The sequence below is a fragment of the Crinia signifera genome, chromosome 6 (assembly GCF_055691185.1).
Source record: "Crinia signifera chromosome 6, ASM5569118v1, whole genome shotgun sequence".
Lineage (NCBI taxonomy): Eukaryota > Metazoa > Chordata > Amphibia > Anura > Myobatrachidae > Crinia > Crinia signifera.
In genome coordinates, this window is record NC_139222.1 from 37,076,157 (window position 1) to 37,097,428 (window position 21,272).

Sequence of the window (21,272 nt, forward strand, 5' to 3'; positions counted from 1 at the left end):
TGATAACACATTGCATGTTCTGACTGATCACTGACGGCTTGTAGGGGCCACACGTCACTTTTGTGCCGGTGACAGCAAAATGTTCAGCTCTGCAGCTGACCACAGCAACAATGGACCTAATTCAGACACGGTCCTCCGACGAATTTGTTCTCAAAACCGTGCTGCACTCCAGGTGGGGCAGATGTAACATGTGCAGAGTGTGTTCGGTTTGGGTGAGTTATTTTATTTCTGAGCAGGGTAAATACTGGCTGCTTTGATTTTACACTGCAATGTAGGTTTCTGGTTGAACACACCCCACACAAATATCTCTCTCTGCACCTGTTACATCTGCCCCACCTGTAGCGCAGCATGCTTTTGCCCATTTTGAGAGCACGTTTGTCCTGAAATCAGGTCTGAATTAGGCCCAGTGTGTACAGTAGCCTCTCCAGTGATCATTACTCTGTAGCACTATGAACTGTGTTTTCCCACTTTTTGTTTTGTTTAAAGTGAGTGTAATGTGATCAGAACTTGACTTATGGTTGCTTTATGTATTTGGTAAATGTTGACTTTAATAAAGTACATATTGGGATAGAGCATGTAACCTCTGATAGTGTTCATTCTAACACCCTGCACCTTTCGAACCTCATGCAGTTCCTCTTTCCTGCCTTAAGTGACACTCTCTGCTTTGGTGCTACTAGCACAGTGTGGTCTGTATCAGTTCTGAGAAACAGACCAGACTCTGCTAGAAGCACCACAGAGGACAGAGTCAATCCAGGTATGAAAGAGGACTTGCACAGGTTTTAAAAGGTACAGGGCACAGTTTATTGGTGTTATACAAAATCCCTAGAAAGGTCATGTACAATATACTTTTATAGTGACTGGAAAACATTTCATTATTAATTTAGAATCTGTCACAAAACAGTTCCTCTGTCCTTCCTGTGGTGTCGTTCTAATGCTTCTAGCACAATTTGGTCTGTATCTCAGCACTGAGATACAGACCAGAGTGTGCTAGAAGCATTAGAGCAAAGAGCAATATCCCAGGTAGGACATTGAAATCATTATGTTGTTGGGATAAATTTGTGTGTTCTAAGCCTTTTGTTAATAAAAGGGGCATAGGGGGCTATGCCATCCTCGTCGCTATTTCTGACAGGGGAAATAGCGGCAGGGCCCTATTCAGTGCTGTCTTTAATGACAGCATTGAAGTGGCTTCACGCTAGAACGAGCCCGACTTTAGAAGCTGTCGGGGCCTGTTCTGCCGATAACGGCTGTGGATTGTGGCAATCCCAGCCGTAATTTGTCAATCCACGACATGCTGACACGCCTCCTTTTAGCCGATCAGTAGGCAGGACATTCAATCCCGTCTGCTGATTTGCTGTCGGGCAAACCGCAAACGGGCCAGGATCACGGCTGTCGGGAGGGACCAACAGCCATGACTCTTTTCACAGCTTCCGCAGTTTCCAGTCGGTTTTCTGTGCAGATTTCTCTGTTGTGTAAAACAGGTAATCTCCGGTTGGCCCATCCCATGAAATTGCATCTGCAGAGCAAATCTGTGCCGTCCGTGGGTAACAGGGTGCAGGATTGTTACCCTCTGACCAGGGTGCTGCATTATTGTATCAGCAAAGCATAACAGTGTCTCTGGTGGCTGATGGATTTTACCGTAGCGAATAGGAGAGCTGCATTCTCTTTCTACAGCAACTCAGTAACTGTTGCTGCAAGTTACAGGCGCGGAAGTCATTCAATGAGAGGATTACAAAAAAAATAAAAAAATCTTTTATAAAGGATGAATAAAGGTGCCCATATACTGTACAATTATTGGATGCAATTTTGACTTTTGGGATGCAATTTAGTCCGAATTGCATACAATAATTGTACTGTGTATGGGCACCTTTTGAATGTAGCTGAAAATGTCTGGCATTCACTATACGGCTTATAAACTAGTTTTACTAGTGAAGCTGGCATGTTACTCAGCCAATCTCTGCATCCGCAGCAGCTTTCCCGCGAAGCACTGATGCAATAGTGACATTTGTATTCTGTGAGCAGGTTTCATTAGTACTTCCTCGTTTGCGGAGGGCTCCTGATACTGGTACTTGTGACTTAGAAATGGGATTATGCAGTCATGGGTCGAAATGCATTGGGTTGACATGGCTAAGGTCGACACCCGAAATACAGATGGAGCCCCTCTCACTGTTGCAAGGGCTGGAGATAGAATCGCCAGCGGGGAAATTCTGGCGATCCCCGGCGCTGGCTGAGAGCTGCTCCTTCTGTAGGTTGACAGTCAAAAGGTCGACTTGGGCTTTTCACACTTCTTTTTTGAGCCGACAGGCGGTATTTCATGCCCTACCATCCACTCAAAAAAAGTGAAAAACCCATGTCGACATTTTGATTTAACTGTCGACCTTCCAACCATGTTGACCTATTTGAGGTGTCGATCTAAGGCGGGTCTACCCAATGACGCATACTTTATTGGTCGACGCATGAAAAAAAAAAGTTTGACATTCATTAGGTCGACAGGGTCAAAAGTTCGACACGAGCAAAAGTTTGCCAGGGGAAAAGGTGGACATGAGTTTTTCATGATTTTTTATTTTATTTTAAACTGAATCATAATGGGATAGTGAGGGATCAGTTACAGAGTAGATGTAAGACGCATTCTGATGAAACATAAGCATCCCAGAACGCAGCAGAGCAGGAATTCCGCTGCGACGGCCTAATGCGTTTGTTACACAAATATATCTGCTCTTTACAAGGGCGGCCAGTCAGCCGGAACTGCGTCATGTAACCCAAGCGGAATACACTGGGGCCCTCTCTTCCATCTATAAACCCCCCTTCCCTAAACACAAGGGGTATTTATTCTGTATGAATTATACCACACTGTGAAGCGAGCTTTATTTCTGTTTCAGCTTGTTAAAGACATTGACAGGAATTCGCAGGGAAAGGGAGATTATTCCCCTGCTCCTTACTTATATCGCCTTCCTCCTTTTTACCCAGGTATTGGGATTATTAGTTTAACTTTTGGGTTTTATATACAGTAGATACATACTGTAGGTAAATGTAGGACACTTGGAAAAGTGCTATCTATCCCCATTAGTATGTGCAAGGTGATAATGCTCCAGCCAATCAGCTCCTACCTGTCAATTTACATATTGGAGCTGATTGGCTGGTGCATCATCACCTTGCACATAACGTTCTTTGACATAAGCCCTGTAAACACACATCGATTTGCTTTTGATTCGATGTTAGATTCGATTTTCTATTAGATCTGGCATTCGATCTTTCCATTCGATTTGGCATTAGATTTGTACTTTTGCATTAAATATCGAAATCGGTTGTGACAGGTGCTAGAATGAACACTACAGGGGAAATTGACTAAGATGGGAGGTAAAGTGGAGATGAAGTAGAAGGTAATAGCGCAACCAGCCAATCGTCTGTGTTTGAGAAAGGACAGGAGTTGATTGGCTGGTGCGTTATCACCTCCCACTTTATCTCGTCACCAGGCTGAATACATCTGCCCCTTTGTACTTTATGCATAGGGATAGAAGTGTCCAGCATTGCTGATCTCCTGAAATGACAGTGTCTGAATGTGCAATGTGTTTTATTCTTGTATATGTTGTCACAGCCGTTATCCGTGTGCTCACATGATTTATTAATGACTTTCACACGTATATCTCAGATATTTTTGCAATGAGAGACAAGGGGTCTGAGGATCACTCCCCAGGGTCCTTAACACGATGGCAGCACTAAATACAAGTCCCATACGCCCATCAGTGTCATGGCTGAGACACATTGATGATGGTACCATAAATATGAGAGATTGCAGGTTACCAACAAGTACATTCATCGCTACGAACTTGCTCCAGGTATTGGGAGAGGGATTTAATACGCACTTGGGGGCTGAAGCCAAAATTGAAGATATTATTTGAGTTATTACGGCCCTCTACTGAAATGCATTCAGCCAGAAAGCAGCCTGTGTAGAATAGGCCTGGCCAACTACAAGTCCCATAATGCCTTGCCACAGTTTTGCGATTACAGCATGCTAAAACGATGGCAAGGCATGCTGGGATGTGTAGTTTCACAACAGCTGGAGTTTGGCCATGTCTGGTGTAGACGATAATAATGGTAATAGAAATATTACATTAAAAGCTGGGGTTGCTCAACATGCGCCCCTTCAGCTGTTGCAGAACTAAAACACTGGCAGGGTTTTAGCATACCCTAATAGCATCCCAGCATGCACTACCACAGTATTGCTTAGTTCCTCAACCGCTGGTGGGGCCACATGTCGAGCGCCCATGAGCTAAAGCAATGTCAGTGTTTGCAGTTGAGTGAAGCTGTGGAATTGCCTAGTGTCGCTTTCCAGTACCTTTTATTTACAAATACGGATGGTGTAATGGATAGTATTACTGCCTCACAGCGCTGAGGTCATGGGTTCTATCCCCACCATGTGTTATATATACGGGGCAGTACGGATGGTGTAATGGTTAGCATTACTGCCTCACAGCACTGAGGTCTTGGGTTCTATCCCCACCATGTGTTATATATACGGGGCAGTACGGGTGGTGTAATGGTTAGCATTACTGCCTCACAGCGCTGAGGTCATGGGTTCCATTCCCACCATGGCCCTAACTGTAGGGAGTTTGTATATTCTCCCCGTACTTGCGTGGGTTTCCTCCGGGTGCTCCGGTTTCCTCCCACAATTCAAAAATATACTGGTAGGTTAATTGTCTCCCAACAAAAATTACCCCTAGAATGTCTGTGTGCATGTACATGTGGTAGGGAATATAGATTGTAAGCTCCACTGGGGCAGGGACTGATGTGATTGTTCAAATATCCTCTTTAAAGCGCTGCAGAATATGTGTGCGCTATATAAGAAACTGGTAATAAATAAATATGCTGCGGCTATTGGGCAAGTCAATAATAATGGCAACAAAGTCTGTTCATAGGAATGTGGCAGATATGAGTTCCAAAGGCCCTCAGACCCCAACACTGCAGCTTACCCTTGTGCAACTACCCTCTCATCCATATTTCATTACCCTGCATTGGTGAGAAAAACCGATAGAGCATTGTATTTGGTTTAGTTTTGTTAGCTTATTCCGCTATTCATTCTCTTTGGCCTCTGTCCGTATTGGATACATTTTCTTTGATTCCTCTTCCGTTTCATTGGCTTGCTTACACTGATAACTGGGTAGCATTAGTGTAACAGTTCCTCTTTTAAGTCACACTCAGGAGGGTTACTGGGGTTTAATGTTATGTATAGATATAGATAGGCCCAAAATATTTACACATTTTACAGTTATTCTATCCTGTTCACGTCGTAAAGGAAATTACCGGGTCAATCATTTCTGCCTGGTAACTCGCTTTTCAACACTGGTACTTTTGTAGCGTGAAAGGGTCAACCCGGGTCAATATTCCCATTCTTCGACCCAGGAGTACCTTTACCACAAAAAAAAGACCCTTGTTGAAAGGCAAACTACCAGTTAGAAACGCTTGACCCGGCAACTTGTTTTGCTATGTGAATGGGAGGGCAGACTGGACCCAGCAAAATGGCCCAGAATTCAAATGCCGGATTTTTCAGGCTATTCAGTGTGAATGCAAGTATAATAGGGATACGGTCACCATATGTATTTAGGCAATAATTTGCATTTTTATTCTAAAAATCTGAATTAAATCGGTATGTTTTCTGAATAAAGATAAAAAAATATATACATATAATAACAATTATTAATAATTATCTCTGCAAACAAATGTTTAAATTAAACCAGATTGTTATTATTAATAATTGTTATTATATGTATATCTTTTTTTATCATTATTTAGAAAACCTACAGATTTAATTCTGATTTTTAGAATAATAATGCAAATTATTGCTTAAATACAAATGGTGCGAGACTCGGAATCAATGCAGCGGGATTGCACTAAAGGTGTGTGTTGAGTGATACAATACTAAATACTTATTGGAGTCCGCTGATGCGTTTCCCCATAAGATATTGTCCCTTTTAGTTGTGTAAGTACAGACACCTCTGCGGACCTCTGCTATATACCTTAACCTATAGAGCAGGCTTTCCCAACCACGGTCCTCAAGGCACACCAACAGTGCAGGTTTTGTTTATATCCAGGCTTGAGCACAGGTGACTTAATTAGTATCTGAGGGATTCTGATTAAACCATCTGTGCTAAAGCCTGGATATCAGTAAAACATGCACTGTTGGTGTGCCTTGAGGACTGTGGTTGGGAAAGCCTGCTATAGAGGATTCACGTACAATAGCGCCAGACTTTTGAGCTCATTCTGATCAACTGGCAAGTAACAGTCTTGAGTAGATCTCAGCCAAATGTGCTATTAAGTCCACAGGCATAATGGCGGCTTAATTGGCGTTCAATAGAGTTAAATCTAGTGTGTGTGTGTGTGTGTGAGAGACTATAAAGTGCAAGCGCCACAGTATCTGGAAATAATATGTAAACCGCTAAAGATGGTCATTGGTGATGTGGAATCTGTTGGCATTATATCAATTACGGTTGCACCATAAGATTTGCAGGCTTTGCAGAGGAGAGTTACTGTACTCCCCATACGCCCTGCACTATGGGCCTTATGCAGATCTGAGCTCAGTACAAATTTGTTTGGAAAATAGGCAAAACCATGTGCACTGCAGGTGGGGCAGATGTAACACGTGTAGAGAGAGTTAGATTTGTGTGAGTTATGTTGTTTCTGTGCAGGGTAAATACTGGCTGCATTATTTTTACACTGCAAGTTAGAGTTCAGTTTCAGCACACCCCACCCAAATGTAACTCTCTCTGCACCTGTTACATCTGCCCCACCTGCAGTGCACATGGTTTTGCACATTTTCCAAACAAATTTGTACTGAGCTCAGATCTGAATAAGGAGACCACAGCTGCCCAAACTTCCCAGCTTCCTTAGAGTCAAAGGTATCAGCACATGGAGGCTATTGCCGGCACTGATGACTTATGGCTCTTGGTACTGTACACTGTGTATCGTTAGTATATAATAGGAAAGCCTCTCTCTGACATAAGCTAGAGCAGGGTAGCTAATAAGGGAGCACAGGGTAGGCTGGGTGTTACAGGTGCCTGGAATCCCCTTTCCTAGGCCAGGTGTACTGATTACAGTATGGGAAGGGATATTCGCAAAGACTTGCCCTACTTTTAGGCCTGGCTCTTTATTACATCTTCTAGCAGTAAAGGAAGCCGCGCTCCTTTAGACTTTGCTTCCAAAGGGCTTACGCAGATTCCCGTGGCAGAGTAACACCACCAGCTGTCACGTTCTTATCACCTAGGAGAGCTCCCCGGCTGGCACTGGGGAGGTGATCAGGAAAACACCACCGCTGTTCTTTATAGAGCACTTGTGTATATCCTGCTGCTATACAAAGACCCATTCACATCAGTCACCACACACAGGCAGGCACACATGGGGTTAATCTGGTCAGAATCCAATTGACCAATCCGATTGTTTGTGCAGCCATAGGAGACCCAATTTAAACACTGAGGCAGATTTGTTATGCCTGATAAAGTGTCTGTTGAAAAAAGCGCCAGCCAATCCGCTCCTACCTGCCAAGTAACAGGCTGGGATTGAAACATGACAAGAGCTGATTGGCTGGCACTTCATCACTGGACACTTTATCACTTCCCCAGGCTTAATAAATCTTCCCCACTATTCGTCATCGAACCAATGGCCTCAGCACTGGATGCCATACTAACTTCTGTGCCACAGTGCTGCCCTGCTCTTGGCGCAAGTAACTACTGCTACGAAGAGGCTGATGGCGTCAAATGATGTTTTCAGCCATAAAGCTGTGTACACTGCAGGCGTACAGTATGTCACCTACTGTGGCCACAGCGAGAGCTCTTGTCAGTACAGAGATGATCGATCTCTATGGTAAATGTAACCTCTGTACCCAGCGCTATTAATAGCAGTCACTAAAAGCAGGACAAACCTGAAATGTATGTTGTATCTATGGTCATGTTTACAATAGAGATCCGTCATCTCCACATGAATAAATATCTTTGCATAGCAAAAGCATTATAAGTCGGTGCATATGTGAACTAAAGGGACTAAAAATGATGATTCCCTACTGTTCTAAAATAAGTATTGCCTATGTTTGTTAGAGGCCATGGTTTGCCTTCTCTTACCAGTAACCCTATCTTCCAGCGCTGATAAACCTCTCACAATACAGGACCGTCTAAGGCAAAAAAAACATGGGTACTTGTATACTATCACGGCTCCCGCGATGGGCATCGTACAGGGAAAAATCGCATCGCATCACATGCGATCGCATGCGATGCGATTCCATCTTCCTCAAAAATCATGGACATGTGTTAAAATCATGTTAAATGCACCCCAAATGTCATTTTTCACACTGTAGCACCCCACTATCAACGCCAACCCGAGGCGTGGCGAGCGCCGGCGGTACGCATCCTACGACCTTTTCATACCCCCACTATCCACGTCGGCGTGGAGTTAAGAATAGAAAGTGTGGCGAGCGCAGCGAGGCGAGGGGACGCGGATACCTGTGAAGCCCGCGAGGGGACACGGATACCTGTGAAGCCCGCGAGGGGACACGGATACCTGTGAAGGTATCCGCGTCCCCTCGCGGGGCTCGCCACGCTTCGGGCTCGGTGGCTCGCTGCACTCGCCACACTTTCTATTCTCAACTCCACGCCGACGTGGATAGTGGGGGTATGAAAAGGTCGTAGGACGCATACCGCCGCCCCACGCGGGCTCGCTGCGCTCGCCACGCTTCGGGTTGGCGTTGATAGAGGGGGTGGTACAGTGTGAAAAATTACATTTGGGGTGCATTTAACATGTTTACTACTAATTTAAAGGCATTTGGATGCATTTGTGAACAAAATCGCATCGCATGGCATGCGATTTTCCACACAAATGCATTAAAAACCCGGTAAAATCGCATCGCATGCCATTACATATGGCATGCGATGGGAGCCGTGATAGTATACAAGTACCAAAACATGTCACATCCTTGTCAGTAGTGTAATGTCACGGGGGACATGACCAGGTCAGGGAAGGACTGAATATGTGTCAAAGTGCTGCCAGGCATTAACCCCGATTGCTGATTGGTTCCACAAGGTATATCCAGTTGGCCATTTGAGAGTCTGCCCAGAACTATTTTCTGTTACTTAGGAGACTGCAAGCCAATAATTTTTGCTGCTGGATGGCACAGTGCATATTTGAGGATGATACAAGATGGAGAATCGTTACCCAGCTAAACAGCTTATAAAGAGGTGCAACAGATTTTTCCATTAAATCTAATCTCTTAATATCCTGTGCAAAGGTTTGCGACTAAACTGAATCCATTTCCCTGCATTCATCCGACTTGATGTTCCGTGAAGCTCTAAAAATAAACCCAATCGGATTCAAACCCATGTAATACTGTAATAATCTATAGAGGCTTTGTCACTAATTTCGGTAGTTCGGTGGGCTTTCCCAGTTTTATTGGCTAGTAGCGGGTTTAATTCATGAATTTAAAGCTGGCATAACTAAAAAGCGTAACGGTACCGTATACCGAAGGGGAAGAGAGTATAGGATTCTTGGTACTCGTAGTACAAAATTAGATTATTGATGTGGCCGCATTTAGCGGGCAACGTTGTTCAACTGATATTAATGGGTCAGGATAATATGTTTAATTTTGTTTTTCTTTTGGTGGCAGATCGAAGGCAGAGATGCGACATACCTGTCGCGGCACAATTAACCTGGCTACCGCCAACATCTCCGTAGAGGATTCCTGCAACTTCGTGATTTCTAATGGGGGAGCACAGACGTACCACCTAAAAGCTAGCTCGGAAGTGGAGCGCCAGCGGTGGATCACGGCCCTCGAGCTAGCCAAGGCTCGGGCTGTCAAAATGCAGGCAGAGTCAGGTGAGGGAGAGTTCACATATTCACGGTAGATACAATATCCTGCCTGTGTCACCGGGATGCGTGCGCCAGAATTATAGATGGCCTTCAGGCCTCGGGTGCTACTAAATTTAGACAGAGTTAATAGAATTACATTGGGTCATTGAAAGGCCGTAAAGTATGTTTTACTGTACTGTGATCTAAAAGTTACCACTTGAACTAGAGGGGTATGGAATTGGAAGGGCAGGTCTTGATCAGCCATAAAGTACGTTTTACTGTGCTGTAGTCTAAAAGTTACCACTTCAACAAGGTGATAGGAAATTGGTAGGGCAGGCCTTTGGGTCAATAGTAGGCCAAAAGGTATGTTTTACTGTGCTGTGATCTAAAAGTTACGACTTCAACAAGGTGATAGGAAATTGGTAGGGCAGGCCTTTGGGTCATTAGTAGGCCAAAAGGTATGTTTTACTGTGCTGTGATCTAAAAGTTACCAATTCAACAAGGTTATAGGAAATTGGTAGGGCAGGCCTTTGGGTCATTAGTAGGCCAAAAGGTATGTTTTACTGTGCTGTGATCTAAAAGTTACCAATCAACAAGGTGATAGGAAATTGGTAGGGCAGGCCTCTGGATCATTAGAAGGGCCATAAGCTAGATTTTACTGTGCTGTGATCTAAAAGTTACCACTTCAACAAGGTGATAGGAAATTGGTAGGGCAGGCCTTTGGGTCATTAGTAGGCCATAAGGTACGTTTTACTGTGCTGTAGTCTAAAAGTTGCCACTTCAACAAGGTGATAGGAAATTGGTCTGATGGATCTATAAGAACATTGATCTGTAGGCAGACCGACCTTGTACTACAGATAAAAGCTTGCTTGAGGGAGTCACCACCTTATTAGGGAAGTTTCTAGCACACCGATAATGACTTCACGCAACTAGAATATTTCCTATACCCCCTCCCTTGTATACTGGTGCTTTATTGAAAGGCATAAAGATTCATAAAAAAAAAAAAAGTTTATTTTTATTTTTTACGGTGATGGGCACTGTTCCTTTGTGCATAGCTATTTTATTGTTGCACTTTTGTTTACCGTCTCTCCTATATCTATGCTTGTGACTCCCAGATGACTCTGGCGACGACGATCCCACCTCTCAGACGGACAAGGCCGAGGTCCACAGCACACTGCGCGCGCTCTCAGGAAAGGTTGAAGATTTGGGCACATGCAACGATCTCATTGCAAAACATGGCACCGCCTTGCAACGCTCTCTGAGCGAGCTGGAAAGCCTGCGCCTCCCGCAGGACAGTTCGGACAAAATCAAGCAGGTCAACGAGAGAGCCACGCTCTTCAGGATCACCTCCAACGCCATGATCAATGTGAGCTTGCGGGATTACATTTAAAGGGGATGTGTCCAGCAACTGCAAATGTAGTTCTAAACCTGGCTTAGGAAGCAGCCAATCGGAATACAGACGGGGAGGGGCCTAAGTTTGAGCAGTGGTTTTGAAAGTGTCATGGTTCCGCACACCACATACTACATACGCCCAGTTTTCCGGTGTCCCCAGGAGCAAGGATAAACATCCCTGATCTGTCTCGGCCAATCCTTACAATTTCAGCTGCCTCCTCCTTCGGCGAATTAGATTTTAGAGCGTAACTAACGGGACACGTTGTGTTTTGAAATCCTAGAACACCCGAAGCACAAATCAGCAGGTAGCAGAGCACCCAAGATGATATGCGATGAAGTGGCCTGCTGAAATAGATAAATTATGCATAGAGAGGCCTGACGTGTAATAGGGAAGCAGATGAATGCCGTGTCATTTTACCTGGTCCGGAACGCTGTCACTATCTTGTCCCTCTGTAGGCATGTCGAGACTTCATGTCTCTCGCAGAGAGCCACAGCAAGCGCTGGCAGAGGGCTCTGCAGTACGAGAGAGACCAGCGGCTACGTCTTGAGGAAACGCTGGAACAGTTGGCAAAGCAGCACAACCACCTGGAACGGGCGTTCCGCGGGGCCACCGTGCTGCCAGCTGAAAGTCATGGCCGGATCACTAAAGGTGAAGGCATTTTCTATTTTTTTTTTTTGTTCTATCCGGGGGTGGTTTCCATTGACAGAAGGTAACGTTTACTTTGTACTCTCCTAGACCCCTGCGGGACAGCGAAAGGAGACCTCAGCGACGAGGACGATGAGAATGAGTTCTTTGACGCTCCTGAAATCATAAGCAGCCCTTCCCAGGATGGCCTGGGGCACAAGTAAGTGGGGGGGAGCCTTGTCTGAGGGCAGCCTGGGGTAACCTGGGCAGTGCCGCCACTTAAACGCACACTGAGTTGATGGAATATTTGCGGTGATAATGCAGCAGCCAATCAGCTCCTTAACTGTTATTTTTCAAACCCAGCCTGTCACTTTAAGAGTTAGGAGCTGATTGGCTGATTCATTATCACCTTCCACTTAATCACTTCACCAGGCTTAATACATCTGCCCCAATGTCTGCTTGTGATGAGTGAAGGCCGAGACTTGTATTAGGTTTCTTTCTTTCCAGGCGATCCGGTAGCAACATCAGTGCTGCAAGTTGTGACACCATGGAGGAGCAGGTGAGTGCAGTGATATAATAGAGCAACATTGCCAATCCTGGGGGAAGGGAAGGGTTCCTGAAGTGAGCCTATCTGCTTGTGGACGACAGTACAGGCACGAGCAGTGTTGGTGCATGTTACATCATAGGGGAGGACAAGAGCCCAGAGGGGAAGTGCTGTCGTAGTAACATCTCTGGTCTGTCTCTAGTCCCTGCTGTGCATGTGACTGACGGGAAACGCGGTCACATGCTCTAGTGCTGAGGTCAGGCACGGCTATCGTAGGTCACCTGGGGTCAGCATCCATTGGGTCCTGCAATAACACTGGAGCGGGCGCCCTTGTCGGAAGAGGGGAGTCCATAAAACATTCGGTTTTCCACATATTGGGGAGTGGGCGTCCTTGTGTTTGAAAATGGGGTTCTTTGTTGCGCTGCCATGTTGTCCCTACACAATGAGGTAAATTTACTTAAGTGTCTAAAGATGAAAAGAGGGGATGTTGCCCATAGCAACCAGTCATATCCTGTCTATCATTTTCTAGGATGCAATAGAGAACCTAATTTGGTTGCTATGGGCAACATCATATCTTGTCATGTTAAGAAGCAATGTATGTGTGGTATGTGGTCGACAGTGAAAGGTCTACAATCATTATGTTGACCACTATCGGTTGACAGGCAAAAATTTCTACACAAAAGGTTGACATGAGGTTTTTTTTTTCTTTTGCTGTTTTTTTTTTGACTTTTTTTTCCTATGTGTTGACATTTTTCCGTGTCAAACTTTTGCCCAACAGTGGTCAACCTAGACACCGCCGGCCATTTGACCCATACCTGGCGCAGTATATAAATGTATATCCATTTTGATTTTAGTTCATGTCTTTAACACAAACATTTCAGTCAACTTTATGGAGTTGAGCGACACTTATGCTGCGCCGGGGTCCCGGATATTCATACAGCTTTAGTTTCCCCTAACACGGGTCCTATTCCTTCTCCACTCTGGGGGTTATTCTGGTGGATTCGCAAGGGCTGCGAATGCCGCCACCCATTCGCAAGGCGGACTCGCTCGCAGGGGCTTGCGAATGGAAGTTACATCCATTTTCAGGGCAGGGGTACCCTCCCACATCTTTCGATGGTCACTGACCATCGAAAGATGTGGAAGGTGCACACACATGTAAGGTCGCTCCGAGCAACCTTACATATGCGTGCATGCTGGGGAGGAAAGGGGCGGGCAGCTAACATCCGGTGATGTCAGGTGCCCGCCCCCCGCCCGCGTAATGGCCTCATTAGAATGCCCATGAAAAGCTGGGCTTCCCATATGCTAATGGGGCTGCCCACGCCCCTCTCCGCCCCCCCCCCGCCGGCTGTGTTAGGTGCACGTGCGCACTAAGAAAACATCAGTCCCCGTGCAATTGCCAGGCTAGCTGCGAACAGACTTGAATAAGGGCCTCAATCCCTTTTTCTCCTCACAGCACTCAAGGTCTTATATTCTATAGATCATTTTCAGGCCGCACACACAGCGTGTTCCCCACTCTCCCCCCCCCCCCCCCCCTCCTTCTTTCTTCTTATTTTTAACCCTTTGAGTGCCAAGTGAATTTGTCAAAAATCGGTGAAATTTTGTTAGCAAACTATTTTATTCATCATAATGACCTGTAATGTTTACCTTTTTATATAGGAAATGTAATCTTTTGTTCACAAACCTTTTTTATTTTAATATATATATAACAAATGTGAGCGACGCTGGCATTTTTTGCAGATATTTTGCACATCTCATAAATGTTGTCACTCAAAGGGTTAAGTATTTAACCCCTTGAGTGGTGGGTTTTGCTGGGGCAGGACAAACCTACCGGTATGTTTAGCGGCGGCTCGGGAGGACTCGGTTGACTGAACTCTCCCGAGTCCCCCCGAGCCTGCCGCCTACGTCACTGCAGGATGATTGGCGGCTTGCGGCGGGGAAGCTCCGGCATATGATAGAGAGGGACCCGGGGGGGCCAACAAGAGGGGTGGGGGGGTGACTGAGGGGGGGGGACCCCAAAGTAGTGTGCCAGTGGTGCTCCGATGGAGGCACCACTGGCGCGCACCTACATAGTGGTATGCCCGGAAATTTTCCGGAACAGCCCGCTGCGGCAGCGCAGCTGAGCCCGGGAAATTTCCGGGCATACCACTTAAGTGGTTAATGTTGATCCCTTTTTTTTTTTGCGCCTTTCAACTGATTTTTTACCAAGATAAATAACAATAAACGTCTTTTACTATAGGTGCGCCCACACTCCGAGGACACGAGGAAAGAGCGACGCACAAGGATCCCATATAAACCCAACTACAGCCTTAACCTTTGGAGTGTTATGAAGAATTGCATTGGGAAAGAGTTAAGCAAAATCCCAATGCCTGTAAGTGTCATGGAGATCTGTAGTAATTGGACACAGACATGAAGTTTTAGGTTGTTGCCGCAGACAGAAGCCGTTTCCTGATTATGTGTGCGAGGAACACAGGTGGGGTTAAGGTGCAGCCAGTTATGGTCGGCGGATCTGTGAGATGCAACCTGTTAGTCGCCATTCCTCGATCGCAGGATTTTTACACCGGTTTAATATAACCGATCCCCCAGGGGTCAGGGAATTGCCCCAAGAGGCTTCTGGGTAACAATGTTTTAATTAATAAAAAAAATGTATTCCCTTCACCCTAGGGTAGTTTATTTGGGAGTTATAATAGAGTTAGGCAAACACAAACAACAAGAGGAGTAATGGAGAATTTCCAAGCTAGTCATGGACCAGGCAGACAGCGGCCATTTTGTTTCTCCAATACTTGCCATTTACACTGCATTTCTTCTTCCTTTCTTTCCCACCACCATTACCGTTCCTCAAACCGTCCCGTGACCTTTTAGGTGAACTTCAACGAGCCGCTCTCAATGCTTCAGCGTCTGACCGAGGACCTGGAATACTACACCCTGCTGGACCGGGGGGCTCAATGCGAGAGCGCTCTTGAACAACTGTGTTTTGTGGCTGCTTTTACAGTCTCCTCATACTCCACCACAGTCTACCGGGCCAGCAAACCCTTCAACCCGCTGCTGGGAGAGACCTTTGAGCTGGATAGAATGGAGGACTGTGGCTATCGCTCGCTGTGTGAGCAGGTCTGTAACGCGTTTCTTCCTCAGAGCTGAGACCGGTGTTATAGACCGACCAACAGTCCATGTTTACCAACCCCTCCTGTGGATCTGTAGAAGGTGGCGGTTAGGAATGAATGCAGCACTTGTTTGAAAATGTGACAGTTAGTAATGACTGCACCTGTGCACCAGCTGGGTGAGCTGGAAACTGTTGTAGATCTCGAGGACCCGTTTGTCCCCCCCAGTCTTATGCCATGTGCTTGTGCATTTGTTCTGTTCAGAGATTATGGGCACAGTCTTAGGGGGGAGATGGTCGCAGGGCCCTATTTAATGCTGTCTTCCCCGACAGCATTGAACAGGGGATCTCGGCAGAATGAGCCCGACTCCACTAGCTGTCGGGCTCGTTCTGCCGAGAACGACCGGGAAGTGACGAACTGCCGGCTGCAGTTCGCCTCTTCCTGGCCACAACTCGCGGCCATGCCCTTTCTCGCTCCCCGGCAGGCGGGACATTGAATCCTGCCTGCATGTTCTCGGTCGAGATGACCGAGAACGGGACAGGATCACGGCGGTAACCTAAACATCAATTACCCCCCTTAGTGTCTAGTAGCCTTTTTGGGCAAAAAAGTGATCATTATTGTGTTACACACAGGTCAGCCATCACCCCCCTGCAGCAGCCCACCACGCGGAATCCCGAAACGGTTGGACCTTGCGGCAGGAGATTAAGATCACTAGCAAGTTCAGAGGGAAATACCTGTCCATCATGCCTCTCGGTGAGGGTCCGGATTGTACTGTAGACATTGGGTGTATAATGTAGGGTACACACCAGAACGATCATGATTATGAGATGATCATACGATGGTCGTGCGATCTGCTCGCGATCCGATTCCGATCTGTACCCAGTTGAAGGGGTCATTTTCAAATGCAGAAGGTAGGATCTGCAAAACGGCCAGCGGGGACGCGCATCGGATCGGGAATCGGATCTAAAACTTGCCCAATTTACATACAATCGGTCGAGATTGTATCAAAATTGGGGGAATTGAGGCCAAATCGTTCTGGTGTGTACCCAGCATAAGTCTCTCATTGTAGTTAAGTGACTGTGATTCTGGTTCTCTCTCCTTCCCCAGGTACCATACACTGTATATATCAGAACTCTGGGAACCATTACACGTGGAAGAAAGTGACCACAACTGTTCACAACATCATCGTAGGAAAATTATGGGTTGACCAGGTGAGACCATCTCTGGGCTCGGTATCCCACCCTGCTTATATGGAAGCTGCACTCTCACTAAAACGTTATCGCGGGTCCGTGTATGATGTTTCACGGAAAAGCCCCATACACACTAGATGAAAGGGCTTTCTGAGCCATACTGTGGACAGTATCGCCTAGTGTGTACGCTCCCTGACGTTAATGACCCCTTCCCTCGTCCAAGCAAGTCCGGTCGAGGGAGGTCGTTGTTTACAACTGCCATGCTGCAGTGGCACCGCTGCTGTCTCTCACCTCGGAGCAGGCCTCGGCAAGTGTGTATGCACTTGGCAATACTTGCACCCCGCCGGGTTCCCTCCAAACTTCAATAACAGCGGCAGGGGGCATCGGTTAGTGTGTGTGTGGGCCTCAACACTGTCCTTTATAAAGTCACCATCAGCAAAGGTTTTACCCAAGCATTGGGTACCAGCGATTACACTCGCTGGTAATAATAGGCATGAGAAGGGGCAATCCTCATTACAATCTCCATTTCACCGCCCCCCCCCCCCCCCATACTGAGAAGGGGTCTTTGCCAAAGGTGTACTATAAACCATGAAAAATTATTCTGTTTTGTTTAACTGAGGGATTTTTTGTAGTTCTTTGGGCATACAAAATTGCAAGACAAGAACACTAATTCTTGGGCGTGGCCACACACCTAGAGGGTGTGGTTAGCATTTGACCCTTAACCACCCTCCCGTCCCACAATATGACCCCTGATTCACTTCATGCACTGGGATATGCCTGTTTGTACTACACGCGGCTAGGGAAATGCATACTAATTCGCCACACGTTGGGATGAAAGTGCTATGGGGACTGGTAGCAGGAATGTATTATACTGCTTGTACGCACGGTAACACCATTGGCGCCACCACATGCCAATTCCACACGCTAACTGACATACTACCGCTGCAAACCAATTCACTCACATAATACTTTCAGACTGCCCTAGAAATGCACAACATGGAGTATTATGTTGGCAACAGAAACCTCCCTCCTTGGTGCACCCCTGCTTTAAAATGGTGTTGTAGACTTGTTCTCATTGCTTAAAACTAAGTTATAGCTGCGTTAAACAGTTCGCCATGTTCTCACCATTTCCCTTTTTTTTTTTTTTTAAATGAACTTTATAAACTGCAGACAAAAAGGCAATGCAAGCTGTGACGGTTGTCACGATGACTGTAGTCAGGGTAACATCCCAACTGTGTCACTATGCTGCTTTGTACTAAATTCCATTTTTCAGTCTCTTGGTTCGTAGCCGTGAATCAAACTATTGTTCTTCTACAGCGGGGATAGGGAACCTTTTGGCCCTCCAGCTGTTGTTGAATTAGCATGCCCTGCAACAGTTTAAGCATGCCCAAATAGCTAATCGGTTGCAGGGCATTCTGGGATTCTGAGATTAGACCAGACAAATGATTAACATTTCACGGTAAAACAGCATCAGCAGATGTCCCAGAAATCTTGGGGCCAAATCCCTGGATCCCACCGATCCCTTGTAGGCGGTGGGCACTGACCTCATGTGATGTCAGCCGCCTGCCCCGACAGGCATCGACCTGCCCACAATCCCAACACTGGGCGTTCCCATGGGCGATCCCTGTGGGGATCGAACGGGCCGGCGAGATTGTAACTCGCCAAAGCCATTCGTTGCCGGGGTCTGCAAATCCGCGCTTGCGCAGACCCCCCACCATCGGAATGGGGCCGAATTTGCCCCATCCGATCCAACATGAATTGCCCTCCAAGAGAGCTAAAGCTGGCTACACGCTGGATTGGCCAGTCTCGTTATCTCGCTGGATTGGCCAATCTCGATTGGCCAATCGCAACGGCCAGCGTATAGCGATGCCCCACAGTTCCATCCAATTCATTATTGTTCGATGGGGCAATGAGATGGACAGCACTGTTCTTACCATTCATAATTTAACAATATATCATAGCTTTTGATGGAATATATCCATCACATCATCTCTGGGATGGGGATCACTTAGGTGCGCATCCAGCTTTATATGCAAAATTGAGGGAAAAGTACACAAAAAAATTAATCCGGGTGCATACAGGTCCATTATGAATGCCCCACGCAATCATGGATTGTTCTCATGATTCTGCGACTTTATACCCATTCCTTAGCAAAAAATAACCCAAGTACTTGTTACACGGTTTCCTATCGAAGTGGAAAAATGGCAAAATTAAACACTAAGCACGGGAGTCGCTCCATATGGGATAGGTGTATGCGGACATGTCTAACTTTGGGGAAACGCCGCGTTACGGTTATACTATATAATTGGTGTCTGTGCTCCTCTCTTTACAGTCAGGAGAGATAGAAATAGTCAACCACAAGACCGGGGACAAGTGTAAACTGAAGTTTGCCCCTTACAGTTACTTCTCCCGGGACGTCGCCCGCAAGGTAAGTGTGTGACCATCTTCTGCATCGTAACGGCCGCACGTGGGTCTTGGTTAACAGTCCTCGTTTCGTAGGTGACGGGTGAGGTGTTAGATGCAAGTGGTCGCTTACACTACACGTTGATGGGGACGTGGGATGAGCGGATGGAGTGCTCTCCTTTGCCTCCCTCTGGTGTTGGCTTTGAGAACGGTGGAGATAGGGCACCAGAGAGCAAGACTCTGCTGTGGAGGAGAAACCCCTTGCCGTATGTCTTTCTTTATCTAGAATTCCTTCTTAGACCTTTTACACGGTCTTCTCTCCGTCTGCACCTATCCACGTCCTTCCTTCTGTTGGGAAGATCTTTATTTTTTAAATGGTGTGTTTTTCATGTTTAACTTGCAGGAAAAATGCAGAGTACATGTATTACTTCTCTGACCTGGCACTGACTCTGAACGCCCCCGAGGAAGGGGTTGCCCCCACAGACAGCCGCATGCGGCCAGACCAGAGGCTGATGGAGAATGGCAGCTGGGATGAAGCCAACAATGAGAAACAGAGACTTGAAGAGAAGCAGAGGATTGCGAGGCGGAAGAGAGAATCTGAGCGAGAGCGAGAGCGAGTGGGGGAAGACGGTAAGTGGGAACAAGGAGGACCACACCAGGTAGATGAAGAGGTTGTCCCCGAAGCCCTAACTGTCCAGACCTTAGAGCAGTAACAGACGCCCAGTCTTAGGAACATTAAATTGGGGCTTGACCCGTTTCCGGAGCCTGCAAGTCAATGTGCCTAAATTATTGCCGACATCTGACTTCGTCTTATTGCGATGGTTCTTGATTGAGGTCAACAATGCTTTTCCTAGCTGACCCTTATGTCTCTTACCATAGATTCTCCAGTGGATTCTTACAAACCTTTGTGGTTCGAGCGCAAGATGGATTCTGTGAGCAAAGAAATCACGCACCTTTACCGTGGCACTTACTGGGAAGCTAAGGAGCAGCAGGATTGGGGGTCTTGCCCTGATATCTTTTGAGGAGCAAGGGGATGTTGGAAACATCTCAGTCCCCTTTTTTAGTCCTCTTCCAACCCATACTTTCTCTGTCCCTTGTCCTTTTACCTTCGGCGATGCCTTACTGACCCTAGTTCTTCCCCATCCCTGGACAGAGCAGTGCTCTGCAGATCTCTCCCAGTGGCCTAATTAGATGGTGCTCTGTTTCAGTTGGTTCTGCAACGTAAGCAGAGGAGCTTATGCCATTACTGCAGAGACGGCGCAGGACAGAAGTGGCATAAGCACCCCTGTACACATAGTGACCAGCACGGGAACGGTTTCATCAGGCCGATGGTATGCAGAACGCGTTTCTTTATTTGGCTGTTTGCAGGTCTGCAGAGCATTGTTCCTTTAGAACAGTGGCTCTCAAACTCGGTCCTATGGACCTTACACAGGTCATGGTTTCCAGGTCACCCTGCAGTTAACTGTCAGGGTTTTTTTTTAAATCCACGGGTGACCTGGAAAATATAACCTGCTAGGGGTCCTGAGGCCTGAGCTTGGGAACCTTCTCACCAGGTCTCCGAACCATCTCACAGCCCCCACTTGAGCACTAGGGTGGGTGGGGGTGCCGTCTGCCTTATGTTTTGATTTCATCTCTGTGATTTTTTTGGGGTTTGTTGTGTGAATACATTTTTCCTGTTTGTTCTGTTCTGTTTTGTTTGTTTTTTTTCCCCCCCTTTTTGTTTGTGGGATAGGGGAAGAGGAAGTTTCGGGAGGGTGGGGGTTCAATTTTGTCAGACCTCTGGTATAATTTTTGGGTGTACAATTGAGGGTTTGCTCTGTCAGTACTGCCCCGTATATAAATATATATATATGTATATTTTTCATTTCTCTCCCATCACTCTACCTCTCACTGTGCGTCTCTCACCTTTTTCTCTCGCTTTTACTCTGTTTCTGTGCAAATACTAAATTAAATAAAGATCAGATGACACTTCCCACGTTTCCGTGCGCCTTCTTGGGTGATTAGCGCAAATGTATTTGGCCGCTGCTGCGTTTAGGCCTCTTAAGTTGTGCACTTCATAAGAGAACATTTTTCTATAGGATAGATTTATATTAGATGAGTGTGTGTGTAACGATCTCAGGTGCTGCAACTAGTATGGACGGTGTAGTGGTTAGCATTACTGCCTCACAGCACTGAGGTCATGGGTTCGATTACCACCTAAC

The 21,272-nt window shown here is 46.4% G+C and overlaps 1 protein-coding gene across 1 annotated transcript in view; it reads left to right on the plus strand.

Moving 5' to 3' along the window:
* OSBP (oxysterol binding protein) overlaps positions 1-21,042 on the plus strand; it is a 26,155-nt gene extending 5,113 nt beyond the window's left edge. Inside the window, exons 2-14 of the mRNA XM_083146006.1 lie at positions 9,641-9,849; positions 10,938-11,188; positions 11,671-11,863; positions 11,951-12,059; positions 12,347-12,398; positions 14,620-14,751; positions 15,243-15,488; positions 16,111-16,231; positions 16,586-16,689; positions 19,001-19,096; positions 19,168-19,337; positions 19,475-19,701; positions 19,951-21,042. Coding sequence (XP_083002132.1) covers positions 9,641-9,849; positions 10,938-11,188; positions 11,671-11,863; positions 11,951-12,059; positions 12,347-12,398; positions 14,620-14,751; positions 15,243-15,488; positions 16,111-16,231; positions 16,586-16,689; positions 19,001-19,096; positions 19,168-19,337; positions 19,475-19,701; positions 19,951-20,093 — 2,053 coding nt within the window. The 3' untranslated portion in view covers positions 20,094-21,042. The remainder of the gene's footprint in view (positions 1-9,640; positions 9,850-10,937; positions 11,189-11,670; positions 11,864-11,950; positions 12,060-12,346; positions 12,399-14,619; positions 14,752-15,242; positions 15,489-16,110; positions 16,232-16,585; positions 16,690-19,000; positions 19,097-19,167; positions 19,338-19,474; positions 19,702-19,950) is intronic.
* The last annotated feature ends 230 nt before the right edge of the window (positions 21,043-21,272 follow it).